Below are 14,621 nucleotides of genomic sequence, written 5' to 3'. Positions count from 1 at the left end.
GAGATCTACAGTCTCATGAGAGATTGCTTCCTTCTTGAGAAGGTAATACACCTTTGCCAAATGATTAAACAAGACTTGGTCAAGGGTTATGTAAGTGTGACATCTTATGAACTGCTCTGTAGACTTCCAGAGGGACTGAGCTGCCTCTATTTGTTAGGATATTTAAAAATTCAGAGTTTTTAATTCAAGAAATTCTAGTAAGTAAATCAGAGGATTTTTCTCAGAGACCAAATATTGTTCCCTTTGGCAGATTCCCTTGGAAACTTGAGGGCATTTAGAATGTAATCTCCTGTCAAAGATGCTGGAGCATGCTGGACATCAGATTTACTCCCTAATATTATTTCAGATAATTTCATGGCCTTTTGTTTAGGTGATTGTTGTCTACTGCCACCTAATCTCTCAGTAATGAAAGTCTGCTATGCCATCAATGAACACAGCAAAGTCAAACCAGGCAATAAAACTGATAAACTCCCAGCATTTTCTAGTTTCACTTAGAACATTAAGGGTGACATCTAAGCCCCAAACCTACCATATCTTAATTGTAGTTATATAAGAAATCAATGTATGAGTAAAAATCTCTTATCTTCTCTAAGTGCATTCTGAGTAATTTTCTCTTGTGTGTAGCAGATTGACCAAAAAAAATCCAGAATTCCCAGCCATATACATTTGTATTAATAGCTATTCAAACATGAAATCAGATGAGCCAGCAGTTTTCAACCTAACCAAAAAGATCAAACTTCAAAAAAATGTTGCTGATCATAAGCATTAACAGGTCTCACAGGGAGTATTCATGGTAGATTATACAGTTGAATATTTTCCCATGAGAGAGGAGATCAAGCAAACAAAACAAGATTATGCACTATGAAGGGACAGCATAAAATAAAACACTCTTAGTAATAATGATAATTAAAAAAAAATAAAGAAAAACAACAAAACCTCCACTTTGATCTCCTCTGAGAAAAAACATATATCTCTCAGTAGGAAATGAGCATATATCCTGTTGTTTCTTAAATTTACTGTTTGCAAAATTGTTCAATGAATTAATGCTTCACACACTCCAAATGCAATGGTCTGGTCAGAGGCTGGTTTTCCCATTGGAGGGGACTTGCTCCACCCTCAGCACTCCATTCCCACCCCAAAACAAATCACAGAGGCTATTTGAGAGAGAAGTTACTGTTGTCCAAACCTAAGAAAGGATCAAATAAAGAAGGTAGCAGCTTACCAGGGGATAGGAGACAAGCTTGCTTCCTTTACCAGAAAGGACACTGTAGTTGAACCATGACTCTAGCTGCTGCTCTAAATAAGCACCCACTCGTTTCACTGGGACGGGCAAGTTGACACTAATATGAATAGGCTCTTTTCTCACTCCTGGTTTCAGCCTTGTGTTTAGCTGCTGTTTTTATTACAGTAGCATGAATACTAAAATCGATGAGAGCTTTCAAGAAAGAAGATCCCAGACTCTCCTGGAATGTAGTTTCCCCAAAGAACCTCAAGTGAGGTCATTAGCAGGCAGTAGCAAGCAGCTTAAATATCATCTGCTCTCTATTCCTTAGAAAGTTGTGATAGAAATAAGATAACAGGAAGGCTGAAAAAAATAAAATCCTTTCATCCATGTGTAACTGAAACCAGGAGCAACACTTTCCCAGATGTTACACAAATGCAGTCTAATTCCTTCTTGTTAATTTAGAAAGCCACAGGGAGACTTTCTACTAACAATGTACACAAAGAAGATGCTTATTTTCCTGGCATAATTTGACAAAACAAAAAGTTTTTCCCAGTGGGGAGACAAGCAAAAAGTCATAGTTAACTGAAAATTACAGCTATTATTTAATTTCAAACAAGTTAATGCTTTTCTGTTTACTCTTTTTCATATATTTTTTGAAATTTAATCTACCCATTGTTAAAGATTTATCAACTCAGTTATTTTCCTTAACTGGAGAATTATATAACTGAGGCTTTTCTAATAATTTATGATATGATGCATGATACACAATACACAAAAGAGGCTGATCTGGTGCTAAGATTGTATTTTAATTAAAGAAGCTTAAAAAATTTCCAAGATAAGAAATAAACAAAGAAACAAATTACTTACCAGATGTATTTAGCCTTGTCTTCTGAAACTATATGCTGCCCTGTCTTATGAAGTACTTTTGTAAAGCCAGTCCAGTATACAGCACAATATCTACTGAAACAATACCCAGAAAATTAAGAGCAAAAAGTTAATGAATGCAAGAACACATACCAAAGGGCACCTGGAAGGAGCTGATCCACTGGATTGTGTCTTAAGACTGAATTGAGGCACTCTATAACAGGACTTATCAAAATTTCACTAATCCACACAGGAAAGTGAAAAAATTTAATTCAAGCACAGATATCCCTCCAATCAGCTTCAATAATCCAACTGGGAAACAAGCAAGAGAGTTGCATCATCTTGCACATTCCATGCCGTAACCCACAGTGACCCAACTGAATAATAAAAACAACCCAAATCTTTCTATTGTAAGTCAGTGCTCCTCCTACTCTTTCCTTTTAAAGTAACATCTTGTAAAAGCATGCTTTCTTTGCTAGATTGAGACAGGTCTATAGTTAATATTCACACAGAAATGGCTGTGCTTTTAAAAAGCACTGCTCAAAGCAAGTATATGACAAGTATTTTGAATAAACCGACTCCAAGTTAGTTTCCCATCTGTGAAGGGCAGTTATTTATCCCTGAGAACTCTCTAAGTCTGCCTGAAAAGATTGCACAATTCCAGCTGCCTGCAATCCTGCTTACGTACTTATAATTATATCAAGAAACATTCTGGCAACAGAATAGTTTTGCAGGGATGTTGTTCTCTGCTGAAGGAACAAAGAGGCTGAACAACACTCCTTAATCAGGGCCTCTGTCAAGGTAAAATCTTTTTGTTTTGTCAGGGCAGTGTTAACAAACTATAGCCTTAAAACCAGGATGCTCATTTTCAAGAATGTGTAATAAATTTCACTTTGAAATTTGAACTTGAATCTGTTTCTGATTTAGGGCATCAAACTGTTTATTTTAGATTGTGTACTACTCTGAGGTTCTCTGCCATCAGACATCTGTTGTCTCTTAGAGCTGGAGAGCACCTTTATAGTTCATATAGCTCCTGTGCCAGCTTCACCCCTCTGTTTTAGTTCTGTAGAGGCTGCATGTTGGAACACGAAACTAAAGATTTTTTTCATTAACGCTTCCCATATTGCTATTGGTCTGACCCTGAGAATTGCCTCCTACTTGATGTTTCACACAAATTTAGAAGTAACAGCGCATAAATCAGCATTGAGCAATCATAAAGCACGCAGTGTGCATGAAAAACATCTATTTCTTGAACGCTTCTTGCGTGAACACAAAATCTAGTTCCTTTGCAAAGGAAGATTACACCTATTTGCATCCCGAGTAAGCAGGATGGGTAGTGTAAAAAAGAACGATTGTGCCCGACTGCCCTTGCTGACCCTGGACTTGCTGCCGTAGTTATAAGCAGTGCTGAGTGTTAAAGTTGCACAGAAACTCTGTTCCTCTTTCACAGGCCTGGAGTTAAGCAACAGAAGTGGCAGACTGACTTACTGGCTCCTACATCTGTCATCTCCACACACCCTTTGCACACCCTGTGTGGATCAGGCACCCAGCCTCCACCTCCCGTTCCCCATTCCTAGCCCGAAGCTTTCTCCTTACCCCTTCTTCTGGATCCCTTGAGTCCTGAGTGAGGCTGCTCCCTCTTCCATTTCGCTCTTGAAGAAATCTGTGCATGCTTAACTTGTTGGATTCTACGTCCTCATGGAGAAGGGTCCAAGAAAGAAGAGGGAGATAGGATGGAGTTCATCCATCGAGTGGCCTCAGGGTTTTCTTGGAGGGCTGGGCTTTGGCTAGAACAACACTCATGGCTTTAGAGATGCATGTGCATTCAGGACTGGGGGTAGAAAATTCATTTTCCTACAAACTGTGCCACATTTGGGTGATGGCACATGAAGAGGGGCAGCCCACAGTGATTCCAACAGAAGGACACCACCATTCCTGAATGTAAATCTGTAGGCCAGATTTATCATTATCAACTGACCCCATATTAGTTCCTTGCTGACGGGCAAGAGTCAGCAGGGAGACTTCACAAAGCAGTAGGAAGCTCTTTTCCCTCAGCCAGGTGTCCTAGCAGTGCGTCCTCATCTTTTATATCCAGCGTTTCCTCTCTGCTATGGAGAGAGCGGACAACTGCCTTGGCAGCACCTGGAATGGCTTTGGGATCTGACCCATTTCTTGCCCGGGGCTCCTCCACCTATGCAGATGGCTCCTGGGGAAGCACATCTCCTGGGACACTGGCAGAAAAGCCACAGCAGGCACAGTGGCAGGCTGCAGACCATGCCAGAGGTGAGCAAGTGAGTGCAACTGAGAAGGATCAACAGCACAAATCACAAATTCAGATCAGTCTGTCAGCCTGTCCAGGTATCATCAGGTACTGTGCACAGGACGCAGAGGTAGGAAGCATGGCATCTGTGCTGTGCCCGAGTTCTGTCTGCTCTAAGGCAGAAGTTGCTTTCTGAGTTGGGAAATCAGGAGGAAGGTCCAGACCTTCAAACATGAGACATCAGATGCCACTTGGCAGGCCAAAGCTCTTTACACATAGCAGGATTGCTTTTACCTTCTTACACACAATTCAAAATAATAAAATTACAAAGTTTGCAACTCATGTATACCCTACTAGAAGAGCAATGTATCAGCTTGTGAAAAGGTACCCCTAAAGAAGCCTCTGTTTTTCTAGTTACTAAGACCATGATTCAGGAAAGCTAATACACAATGAATTTTGCACACATATTTAAGAAATGCTATTTTGCATGACACAAATCTTTTTCTAGGCGCTACTTGTCATGAACAAATGTGGCTTAAAAGCTGATGTGCAGTGAATCACACAGTTGTGGCATCAAACTTCCACTGGCAAGAAGGTGGCAGCTTTCTTCAGAGCCTGTCCCTGATAGACATCTTCAGGTCTGCTCTACAAAAAGCACAGCCATCCATTGCGCTGTTGTCCTGGTCTCAGCTATCTAGTCTGAACTTCACAGCTTTCAGAGAACAGCAGGATAAAATGCAAATTCCCAGCTTATGCTAAAATCTTAATTTTAAAAAAAAATAAAATTAAAAATCCTTTTCTAGCCAATAAATATTACATTGTATTCTTGTGATTCAGTTCACAAAGTAAGACACATACTGAAAATACTAAGCTGCTGGCAACTAGTAGTCCCCACACTGAAGCTTGAATCATTGAAACAGAGCAGATCTCACATCTCTACAGTTTTCCCAACAGCCATTATTTAGGATTTCTCATTTATTTGCTCTTTTTTATATGGTGCTTTAGGTAGATCTCAGCTTTCTCGCACATGAAGTTTCGATTTTCCCCAGTTTTAGACAGTGTTAACAATCTGTAATTATTTGTTAGTGCTTGTAAAAATCATTTGCTTGCGCTGTGTTCTGACAAATTAAAACAAGTAATTTTTTTACTAGTTTTGAAGCCAGCTAGGTAAAGTCACTAAGGCTTTCTGAAATTATCTGAAAAAAATATCAAGTACCTTTTCCTCTCAAGTGGCTTCATTTGTGCCTCAACATGTTAGCACCATCCATCAGACAAAAAAAAAAGACAGGGGAGGTGTTGTCCAGAGAAGGTTAAGTCAGGCCATGGCAGGAGAGCCATGTACATCACTTCCAGCCTGCAGGGCAGTGCATGCCTGATCTTTGTACAGACCTAAACTACTACTCAGCATGCAAATACTAAAAATAAAATTGAATTAAAAGTTTGATCCACCAACATGAGGTGAGAAGCATTTATGGCAGATGACAAAAGTAAGGGAAGGCATTAACTAAAGAAACATCAAGGAGGTATTTACTGAGGATTCCCTTGTATAAGCAGTATGTAGATCTCACCACACTATGATTTCAAGTGGAGTTTAAGCAGGAGTGACCAAATAATGTTAAAAGATTATAGCTGCACCCTTTCTAATATAACAGTTCTTAACAGAACAAAGATGAGCAGCACAACGTTGTCCTTGCCCTCTGACTCCTCTTTGGAATGAGATTCTTCTTATGCGGTGGTCTGAAGTGCTTGCTCTGGCAAAAAAATGGGAAAAACAAAACAAAAACATAATAAAAAATCCTGTGAAAATGCAATGTTAACTTCCTTCCACCTACTGCTCTTCTCCAGTATTTTTGGAGGAGGAACCAGTATGGGTGTTAGAAGACAATTCATTATACACACAGCATACAAGACCCCATATACAGAACCCAAATTTTTTTCTCCTCTATAGGAAAAGACCAGATGGAGGGAGAAAAACCAGTACTCAAAGTTGAGATGTGGTGTCTCAGTTCTTCAGCGTTAAAGGAAAGGATATGTATAAACAGCAAATATGTAAAACAGGGAACATTTAATGTTTTTTTCTTTGTCATGTATGAACAAAATAATTTTAAGAATTGAGTTAACGTGTCAAACATTTGGCTTTATGACTGCACTCCAATGGATTATCTGGTAACTCACCAAATGCAGCCTAGATGAACTCAACGTCATTCCTGAGACTCTACAAAGGCATAGTAAAGAACAAGCAGCACACGTATAAAACTGCTGTATAGAAAGAAGAATCATGTTGTAAGAAATATTCACATGGTTTCATACAGAAAGGATAAATTTAAAAGTGCAGTCTTAGGGAATTGGATACAATGTCTGGATAAGGTTGAAGTCCTAGTTGTTTGTTATCTTTCAACTTCTGTATTATAATTCTAGCAAATTCCTCTCCTTGGCTATCTGAGGTATCAAGCAGTTGTCGGACTTTTGATGTCCTTGTAGGTTTGGTACTTATAAGTTCATAGTCCTCTTTCATGAGTAAAAATCTTGATAGAAGAGCATCCAGTGACTGATTCAAACATGCTTCAGTCATCTGATCAATAATTTCTTCTCTTTTACTTTGGATCCATTGATGAGCTACATTCTGTTGTATGGTGTCCAAAACAAAATCTGAGGTTGGAGAGGATTAAAAATAAAATAAATTAAAAATTAGTATTGTAACTTTCAATAAGTAGTGCCATAGAAACAAGAACAAGCTGAGAAAGAGCTGTTTAAAACTTGCCTTTGGTCACAAATATACTAGACTATTAAATATATGTTTAACATTTCACTGTTGTGCTCCTCATTTTAAAATGTTCCATTTTACCAAATTTTGTGGTTAGAGTATTTATTTTATTTGAATCACAGAATAATTTAGGTTGGAAGGAACCCTCAAACAGGTCACTTTTGATCTAGTGGCCTGCTCAAAGCTGGGCCAACTTCAAGGATAATCAGGTTGCTCAGGGCCTTGTCCAGCTGAATTTTGAGCATCTTCAAGTAATGGGACTTCTGCAACCTCTGTGAGCAATCTGTTCCAGTGTTCAACCCGACCTGGTACTAAAAAGAGAGAGGTGCTGACTTCAGTTTGCCCTGAGATTTTTATTGACGTTTACTTAAAACATCCCTGTCATTTTCTGTGTATTTGCCTCAAACTGAGGATTTGCTCAGTTAAAGTTGCAGATTCTCATATTTCCAGAAGAGGGATGATGCAGCAGATCTTTATAAAGTTTCATGTTATTGTGTGGCCCACAAAAAAATTGCAAACCAAACTAAATTTTCTGAATAATTCTTCAAGTGTTAAAGTTCTTTTTTTTTTTTTTTTTTTTTTTTTCCCCTTTTTAGGAAGCACACTTTTAACAGTTATTTAATGCATAGATATCATGCAGTGGGCTCTCAGTTAACACAGATGATCATTATTGGTCAGCTGCTGACAGAGATGCTGCTTCTCTTTGCCCTGCCATTGCTAGAAGGAAGACTTGACAATCCTAAAATGTGAGAAGAAGTGGTTGGCAACAAGAGATGAGTTAAGTGTGAGCCAACTTCTCTTACTGTTCTGCTGGACTGCAGCACTGCCACTCCTACAGTAGTAGGAAAGAGAAATAACATGAGCAAAGGGAATGGGATAAAGAAGACCCAAGGTAGTAGAAATTAAATTTACTTAAAAGGAGAAAATGTAGGAGCCTTTTACATTGGCTTTACTTATTCTGTCATATAAGGCTACAAGAGCAGAATTACTTGCATTCCTAATTTGTAGAATGCTTTGTTTTCATTTTACAGGTTGCCAGCAGTTTCCATTTCAATCACATATATATTTGATATATCAGGGCACTTATTGTGGGTCTTGGAATTAAATAAGTGTTTGCTGTACCTGAAGGAATTGGTGACGACTGCAGCACACATGATGCAGAGTTTGAAGCATCTGAAATACTCTTGTCAGATGAAGGAAAATAACTGTATGGATGCACAAGAAGTTTGGCGCTCTGAGTTACAGAGATATTTTCATCTGTGCTCTGACTGCTGAGAGAGTGTAGACCTCCAGAATTTCCATCTATAAAAAATCGAGAGGAAAAAAAAAAGAGCGAGCTCTATTACTTCTATGTTCAAATAAAATACAGCCAGAGACTATTTACAGTAATTCCATAAATGAAGTCATAAACAATCTAAGTTTACTTCAGATACATTATTTTTACATCAAGGTTCTCAGTACCTTTATCTCCCTTATCTTTTACCTGGGCTTGATCATAGGTTTAGGGGTCTTGTTTTATTTTAAAAGAATATTGAGAGCATAAATTCAGTAGATATGAACTTTAGAAAAAGCTCTGTTTGACAAAAAGTTTTTGTAGGGACTGGAAGAACAAAATAACTCCTCCAAATATTTGAAGAGGTACTAAGAGTCAGCATGAAAGCCAACTAATTTATTTTGATGAAGTATGTCACCATAACAAAGGTGGAAAGATTGAAAGAAAAATTCAGGTGGAGGGAAAGAACATGAAGACCAATCATGGCATTCAGTGGGAAGCCAAAAGAAGCTTTTGGTAGTCCATCAGAGCAATATATGACTTCAAGAAAGCTTCATTTAAATGTTTGCAAAGAAAGGGGTGGGGGGAAGGGGTTTACCAGGTAGAAAACTTAATAGTTTCTATTTTTAGAATTTTTATGTCAGAAAAAGACGATGGATATGAAAGCAGCAGTAGTAATGACTTAAAGAAGTGATAACAAATAGCTGATGAGAAACCAGTTACAGGGCATATGCCTAATTCTGTATAGTTTTCATTACAGACTTTCATAGTGTCACTTTATAAAGACCTTCAGAAATGTTAACTAAGAACCAGAGATACAGATGTAAGATGTTCAAATGAACATCTAAAGACCCTATAAGAACAGGTAGCTTCCTCAACAGCTCATGATCTATAGATACCCATCCAATGGGGGTATTTGAAGGTGTATCACTAGATCAGTGTTGACCTGTGGAAGAATATGGCTGTAAGTGCAAGGAGCAGGAACAGAAAAATGTGAAATAATGACACTTTCACTATTTAAAATTGGTGGACTAGAACTCACAGTAACTAGCATATCAGTTCATCAAAGACAGAAAGTAAGCTGGGCAGAGCTACATAGTGTGAAGCAGCAGATGTTATCTACTGTGTGAATGAGAAGGGATTAGGAGACAACCGGTGTGAGTGAAAGATCATTTTAGAAAAGGATTTTAAACAGCTCTGCTGAGATTGTTACAGACCTCTAGGCACACACAAATCTTTAATAGCAATAGAGGCAAAACTACTGGGATTGTACTAGTACAGGAGAATGAACTTCACCAGTAACCATAGCATAAAAATAGAAACAAGCTGATGAAAAGTACAGGTGTTATTCAGAAAGATGGGGTTGACTCAAAGTGTTCAGAAACAACCTAGCTGATTGAGAAGACTAGAGTAATAGAAGTCAAATTTTCTTGCACAAACCATGAAAATCAGACTTCGAGCTGGGGCTAATGATCTGGAATTACGATGAGGAAAAAAACTCAAACCTTACAGAGGTTATTCTATAATGAAGAATCTTGTGAGAAAGGAAAAAGAAAATTCTAAGGCATATGAAATAAAGTTCTTATTTTGGGAAGAAAACATGGGCTGCATTTTGGTTTAATACTAAGTGCAGATGCCTGGTAGCCTTCGTTCAATGACTTCAGTTAGAACATGCACAGGGAGGACTAGCAGGATACCAGGAGAAGGAAGAAGGTTATTTTACAAACGGACTTCAAAAGAATCTATCCTGCTTGTCTAGAAAAAAAAAATATATTAAAGGATTACTCTCTATATCAGAAATAAAAAGGGAAAAGAGGGAAAAGGGCTGTTTAAGCTTAAAGCAATGCTATGAACAAGTGTGTGTATAAGCTGGCTAGGGAAGAAAAATTAAAGAGACTGAAAGTTAGAAGAGACTTCCTAACTCTGAAGGAGCAAGTTTCTGAAAAAGTCTTTTAAATGTATTGATGGAAAAAACAACTCAGTTAAAATCTATAGTCATTAACTTCTGCCTTGATGGCATGCCCAACTCATCTGCTGCCAACAGCTACCTGGGAACAGATTTTCACCTGAAACAATTGCATCTAATTTAGGTACAGTAAGAATGTCAGTCCTGCCTTCTGTCACAAAACTACCTGATCCAGATATTGGCAAAGTAATAACAAACACTGCTGCTGTAGTGTGGTTTTGTAGACAGTTTTCACAGGCTTTACAGTATCTATACATACACGCCACAAAGTCTAAGCAGTGACTCTGTAAAGGACCTCCAACTGATCAAACAGATAAATAGTACCACCACAATCTCACCAATGACCTCTACAAGCAGATATGACAATTTTTAACAGTACTGAAGAGGGCTGAGTTTTATCATTATTTCATCTGATTACACTAAACAGTCCATACTCACATTCAATCCAATATTACATTTTCTAAATTCAGTCACAACATTCCAATTAAGCTTGTTAACCACAAGTTATTCTTCATCTTTGAGATTTTTATGCTGTATAGATAAATACTTGGGTAGATGTACAGCCAAATTACATTTCCCCCTGTAACTCCAGTTCCTTAAGCCTCCTGTAATTTATTTTCCATGGAATTCTTGCTGTATTCGTAACTTTCTAGTATATTGAATACCAGCATTGTGGACGTGTTTGAACAGGAGCTAGAAAATAAACTGCCTGTGCCACCTTACCTCTACCAGAGTATCTCCAGTTTTGCAGCACCTCAGCCCACTTTTTGATGCCCTACTTTATAGCAGTGAAGTCAATCAGCTTGTCTGCTTTCACACCACTGGTCCCTGCAAAGCCAAAGGATGCTCCATTCTTTTGAAATGTATGTTTTCATTCTTTCAGGAGAAGAAACTCAAGTGCAGTTTTAGTTTCACAATGCATTGCTGTTGCACCTGGGACCCTTTGCATTTTTCTATCTTCTGATGTCAGCAAAACCTCAAAATTGAATTTTGTCTGGGAATTTTGCCAACTTTTATTCAGAAAAGATGACACATACAAAAGGTCTGTGCAGATGCTTTTGCAAGGTAATCTATTTATTAAAGCTGTTCTATTCATTGAATCAAAAATGATTGAGAGGTTAGACTGCATGAGAAACTTTAGGAGTGCCTTAAAATGATAATATTTAGTCCTTTTATCTATAGCATTAGTTCACAAATGATTAAAAAACTGCCAAGAGTCTGACGGGACAAGTAAATGCTATCTCTGCATTCTTGATCCTGTATAGGAAAACTGAAGCTGTGAGCTGTGCGGATTTCTCAAGTGACAGAAAGAGAAAATCAGCTAAATTCTCTATTTTTTTTTTTAACTCAGAGCACTAAGTTTACAAAATACATCTCTTTTCTGGAGATCCAACTATCTACTATACACAGTATTACAGTGGGAGTGTAAACCTCTGATGGCAACTTAATCTCACATGAAGACATTAGTATCTGTACCTGATGAGAGGATATTACACTTGGGAACAGACTCGAGTCTTGACATATCTGGAGAAATGCTCCGAAGGGGAAGTGCATCACACTGTATGGAGCCAGAACACGCTGCCTGAAATTATTCCAGTTGAATAATGAAAATGCACATTAAATGAATACAAAGTTGCAATGACTTATAGAGTACATTCCCATCATTCTCTTTTCCCTACTATCTACACGCTCAATAGACAGCACAATTAAAATATGGTAAACCAGAAGGAATCTACATAATCCTAATACTTGTGTTTTTCCAAAGCTGACAGTATTTTTTATGCAGAAGCAGCATTAATAATCAAAATGTATAAGCAAGGCTACATGACCCTCTATAAGGCAGTTACACTGAGGTGTAAGGAGGAAGAAGACACTCTCTTACAAGTTGCAGACATTGTGTGCTACATTGCTCCTTGCATGACTGGCCCTTCTTATTTTTGCTTACCCATCCTTTACTGTCTTCACCTATATGGCTATGCATTTCTTACAAACCAGCTCAGTTAATGCATTTTACACCTTTCCTCACTGCATAGGAAAGTAAAACACACAACTCCCCTTATGAAGATAACTCCCCTTTAAAGCTCTCAGGATCTTTAATGCTGCCAACATATCAAGTGTAGTATGTGAAATAGTTACCTCTTGGGGATTCAGAGGTATATTTAGAGATATCTGCTCCACATCTGCTTGCTTTCTGCTCTTGTTAATACATCGTGATTCATACTGTGACTGGAAGGGACACATTTACCTGCATTAAATTTCTGCTACAACACAAGCTGACACCTCTGTACAAACACATGATTCAGCCAGATACAAGACCAGATCAATGACAAAGGAGGTTACATTTCTTTAGCAACCAAAAGTTACTGACTTATTTCACCATCCCATAACTGTAAGAAAATCCACTTACCTTTGATCTCTTCAACAGAATTACTGCTTCCAGCATTGCTATGTCATCAAACGTTCGCAGCACTGGCTCAAGATCTATCAAGCATTCTAAACAAGGAAAAAGCACTTTGCTGAAGGATTTAAGGTGGAAATTCAGTTTTCATTTTCTAAAACTGCTTCTTTACATTAACAAAAGAATTTGGATTTTTATACATACCAAGCCACTGCTAAACAGAGGTTTCTTGCTTTCACCTGTTACAAATGCAAACAGTTTCACACCACCAAAACAAACCCCACCCTGATCTGGCCACCCCAGCCCTCTGTATCAAGAGATTCAAGATTGTGCCTGACCACAAGTCTTACATTCCTGGAACAGACAGACTGGTGGGTTTGCTGTATTTCAAGATAGCACCCCCACCACAGCAAAATCCAGAATAGATGTTACGTGGCAGGGCCAGAGAAGATGCTGATTGTCAAGGCAGTGACCTATCACATCCAGTGAATCCAAATGGTAGTGTTCTCCTGCTCACCAAAGGCAGCAAGTCAGAGAAGGTAAAATCATCTACTCACCCAGCCAGACACAGCAATCCAATATGCCAGTGACCACCTGTGCTATGCTCCCTTGCTGAAAGGTTCACAAAACTATTTCAAATTTTGAGATGACCACATTATCAAAACCTCTCTTTTAAACTGTGGCCAAGTAAAACAAAACCTCAGTAAAGGATGATGGCATAGCATAATAAAACTGCATTTCTATAGACTCCACCCACTTGGCAAAACCCATTTCCCATACTAGCAATCTGTCACACTGCATCTTTATTAACTTATTTTTATTTTTTCCTACAATTTTACCAGAGTTCTCCGATAGTAACTTTTTTCCCTGCTATCATATCCAAGACATACAATAAATACTGGGATTATTTTCTTGCATCAGCTAAACCAGTTTTACAGGTTTGGTATTCCATTTTCCACACTGAAATACTAGCACTGTTAATTTTTGTTGATTATAATTCAATTGTAGTTACACATTCCAAGTACATGCAGAAACATGGTGATAAGTAGTCTTTATCCCTTCTTTATAAGAGGAAGACACAGGTTAACTGAGCTTTTTTATTTAAGTTTCTTTAATAACAAGGGGGTTTAGGCGTTTTGGGTTTTCTCCCCTCCCTGTGCTATGGTAATTGCAAAATTTCCCAATCAGTGATGTTTACTTCCTTTAATTTCGCAACAGTTTTGAAACTTCCTCTTTCTTTTTATGATAGTAAAGTAGGGGAAAAAGCAACGCATGTTTTATTCAAAGACCACCTTACTACAGGCACAGCGCTAGTAAAAGAATGCAAGTTAGCTCACACTTTAGTACATACCCCTGGGAATTATCCCTGCAAGACCACAGACTTTGACTGGTATTTTGTTTCGGCTAACGGACATAGGAAAACAAGAATACATAAGGAAATACGATGAGTTGATTCTTTTTGGAAAAAAAAATATACAAAAAAAATATTGAAAAAAAGAAATTAGGAATCATTTAGGTTGGAAAAGAACTTCAAGATCACTGTGTCCAATCATTAATCTAACACTACCAAGTTCACCACTAACCCATCTCCCTAAGTGCCCCATCCATGCATCTTTTAAATACATCCAGGGATGGTCACTCAACAGCTTCCCTGGGCAGCCTGTTCGAGTGCTTAACAATCCTTTCTGTGAAAAAATCATTACTAATATCTAACCTAAACCTCCCCAGGCACAACTTGAGGCCATTTCCTCTTGTCCTATCACTTGTTACCTGGGAGAAGAGACCGACTCCCACCTGGCTCCAACCTCCTATCATGTAGTTGTAGAAAGCAATAGTCTTCCCTAAACCTCCTTTGCTCCAGGCTAAACAAC

General features: G+C 38.3%; 1 protein-coding gene across 1 annotated transcript; it reads right to left on the bottom strand.

The window, feature by feature from the left end:
* Positions 1–6,672: 6,672 nt before the first annotated feature.
* Positions 6,673–12,845, bottom strand: LOC103773546 (receptor-interacting serine/threonine-protein kinase 2-like; the record flags this gene model as incomplete). Its single annotated transcript, XM_008940916.1, has 5 exons — positions 6,673–6,998; positions 8,236–8,415; positions 11,829–11,934; positions 12,489–12,578; positions 12,760–12,845. Coding segments are annotated over 5 exons (788 nt in total), but the record flags the coding sequence as incomplete, so codon positions are not given.
* Between the last annotated feature and the right edge of the window lie 1,776 nt (positions 12,846–14,621).

Source organism: Merops nubicus, unplaced genomic scaffold (genome assembly GCF_000691845.1).
Source record: "Merops nubicus isolate BGI_N331 unplaced genomic scaffold, ASM69184v1 scaffold15615, whole genome shotgun sequence".
NCBI classification, from domain to species: Eukaryota; Metazoa; Chordata; class Aves; order Coraciiformes; family Meropidae; genus Merops; species Merops nubicus.
Note: the sequence above shows the minus strand (reverse complement) of the source record. Positions and strands in the feature narration are given on the sequence as shown.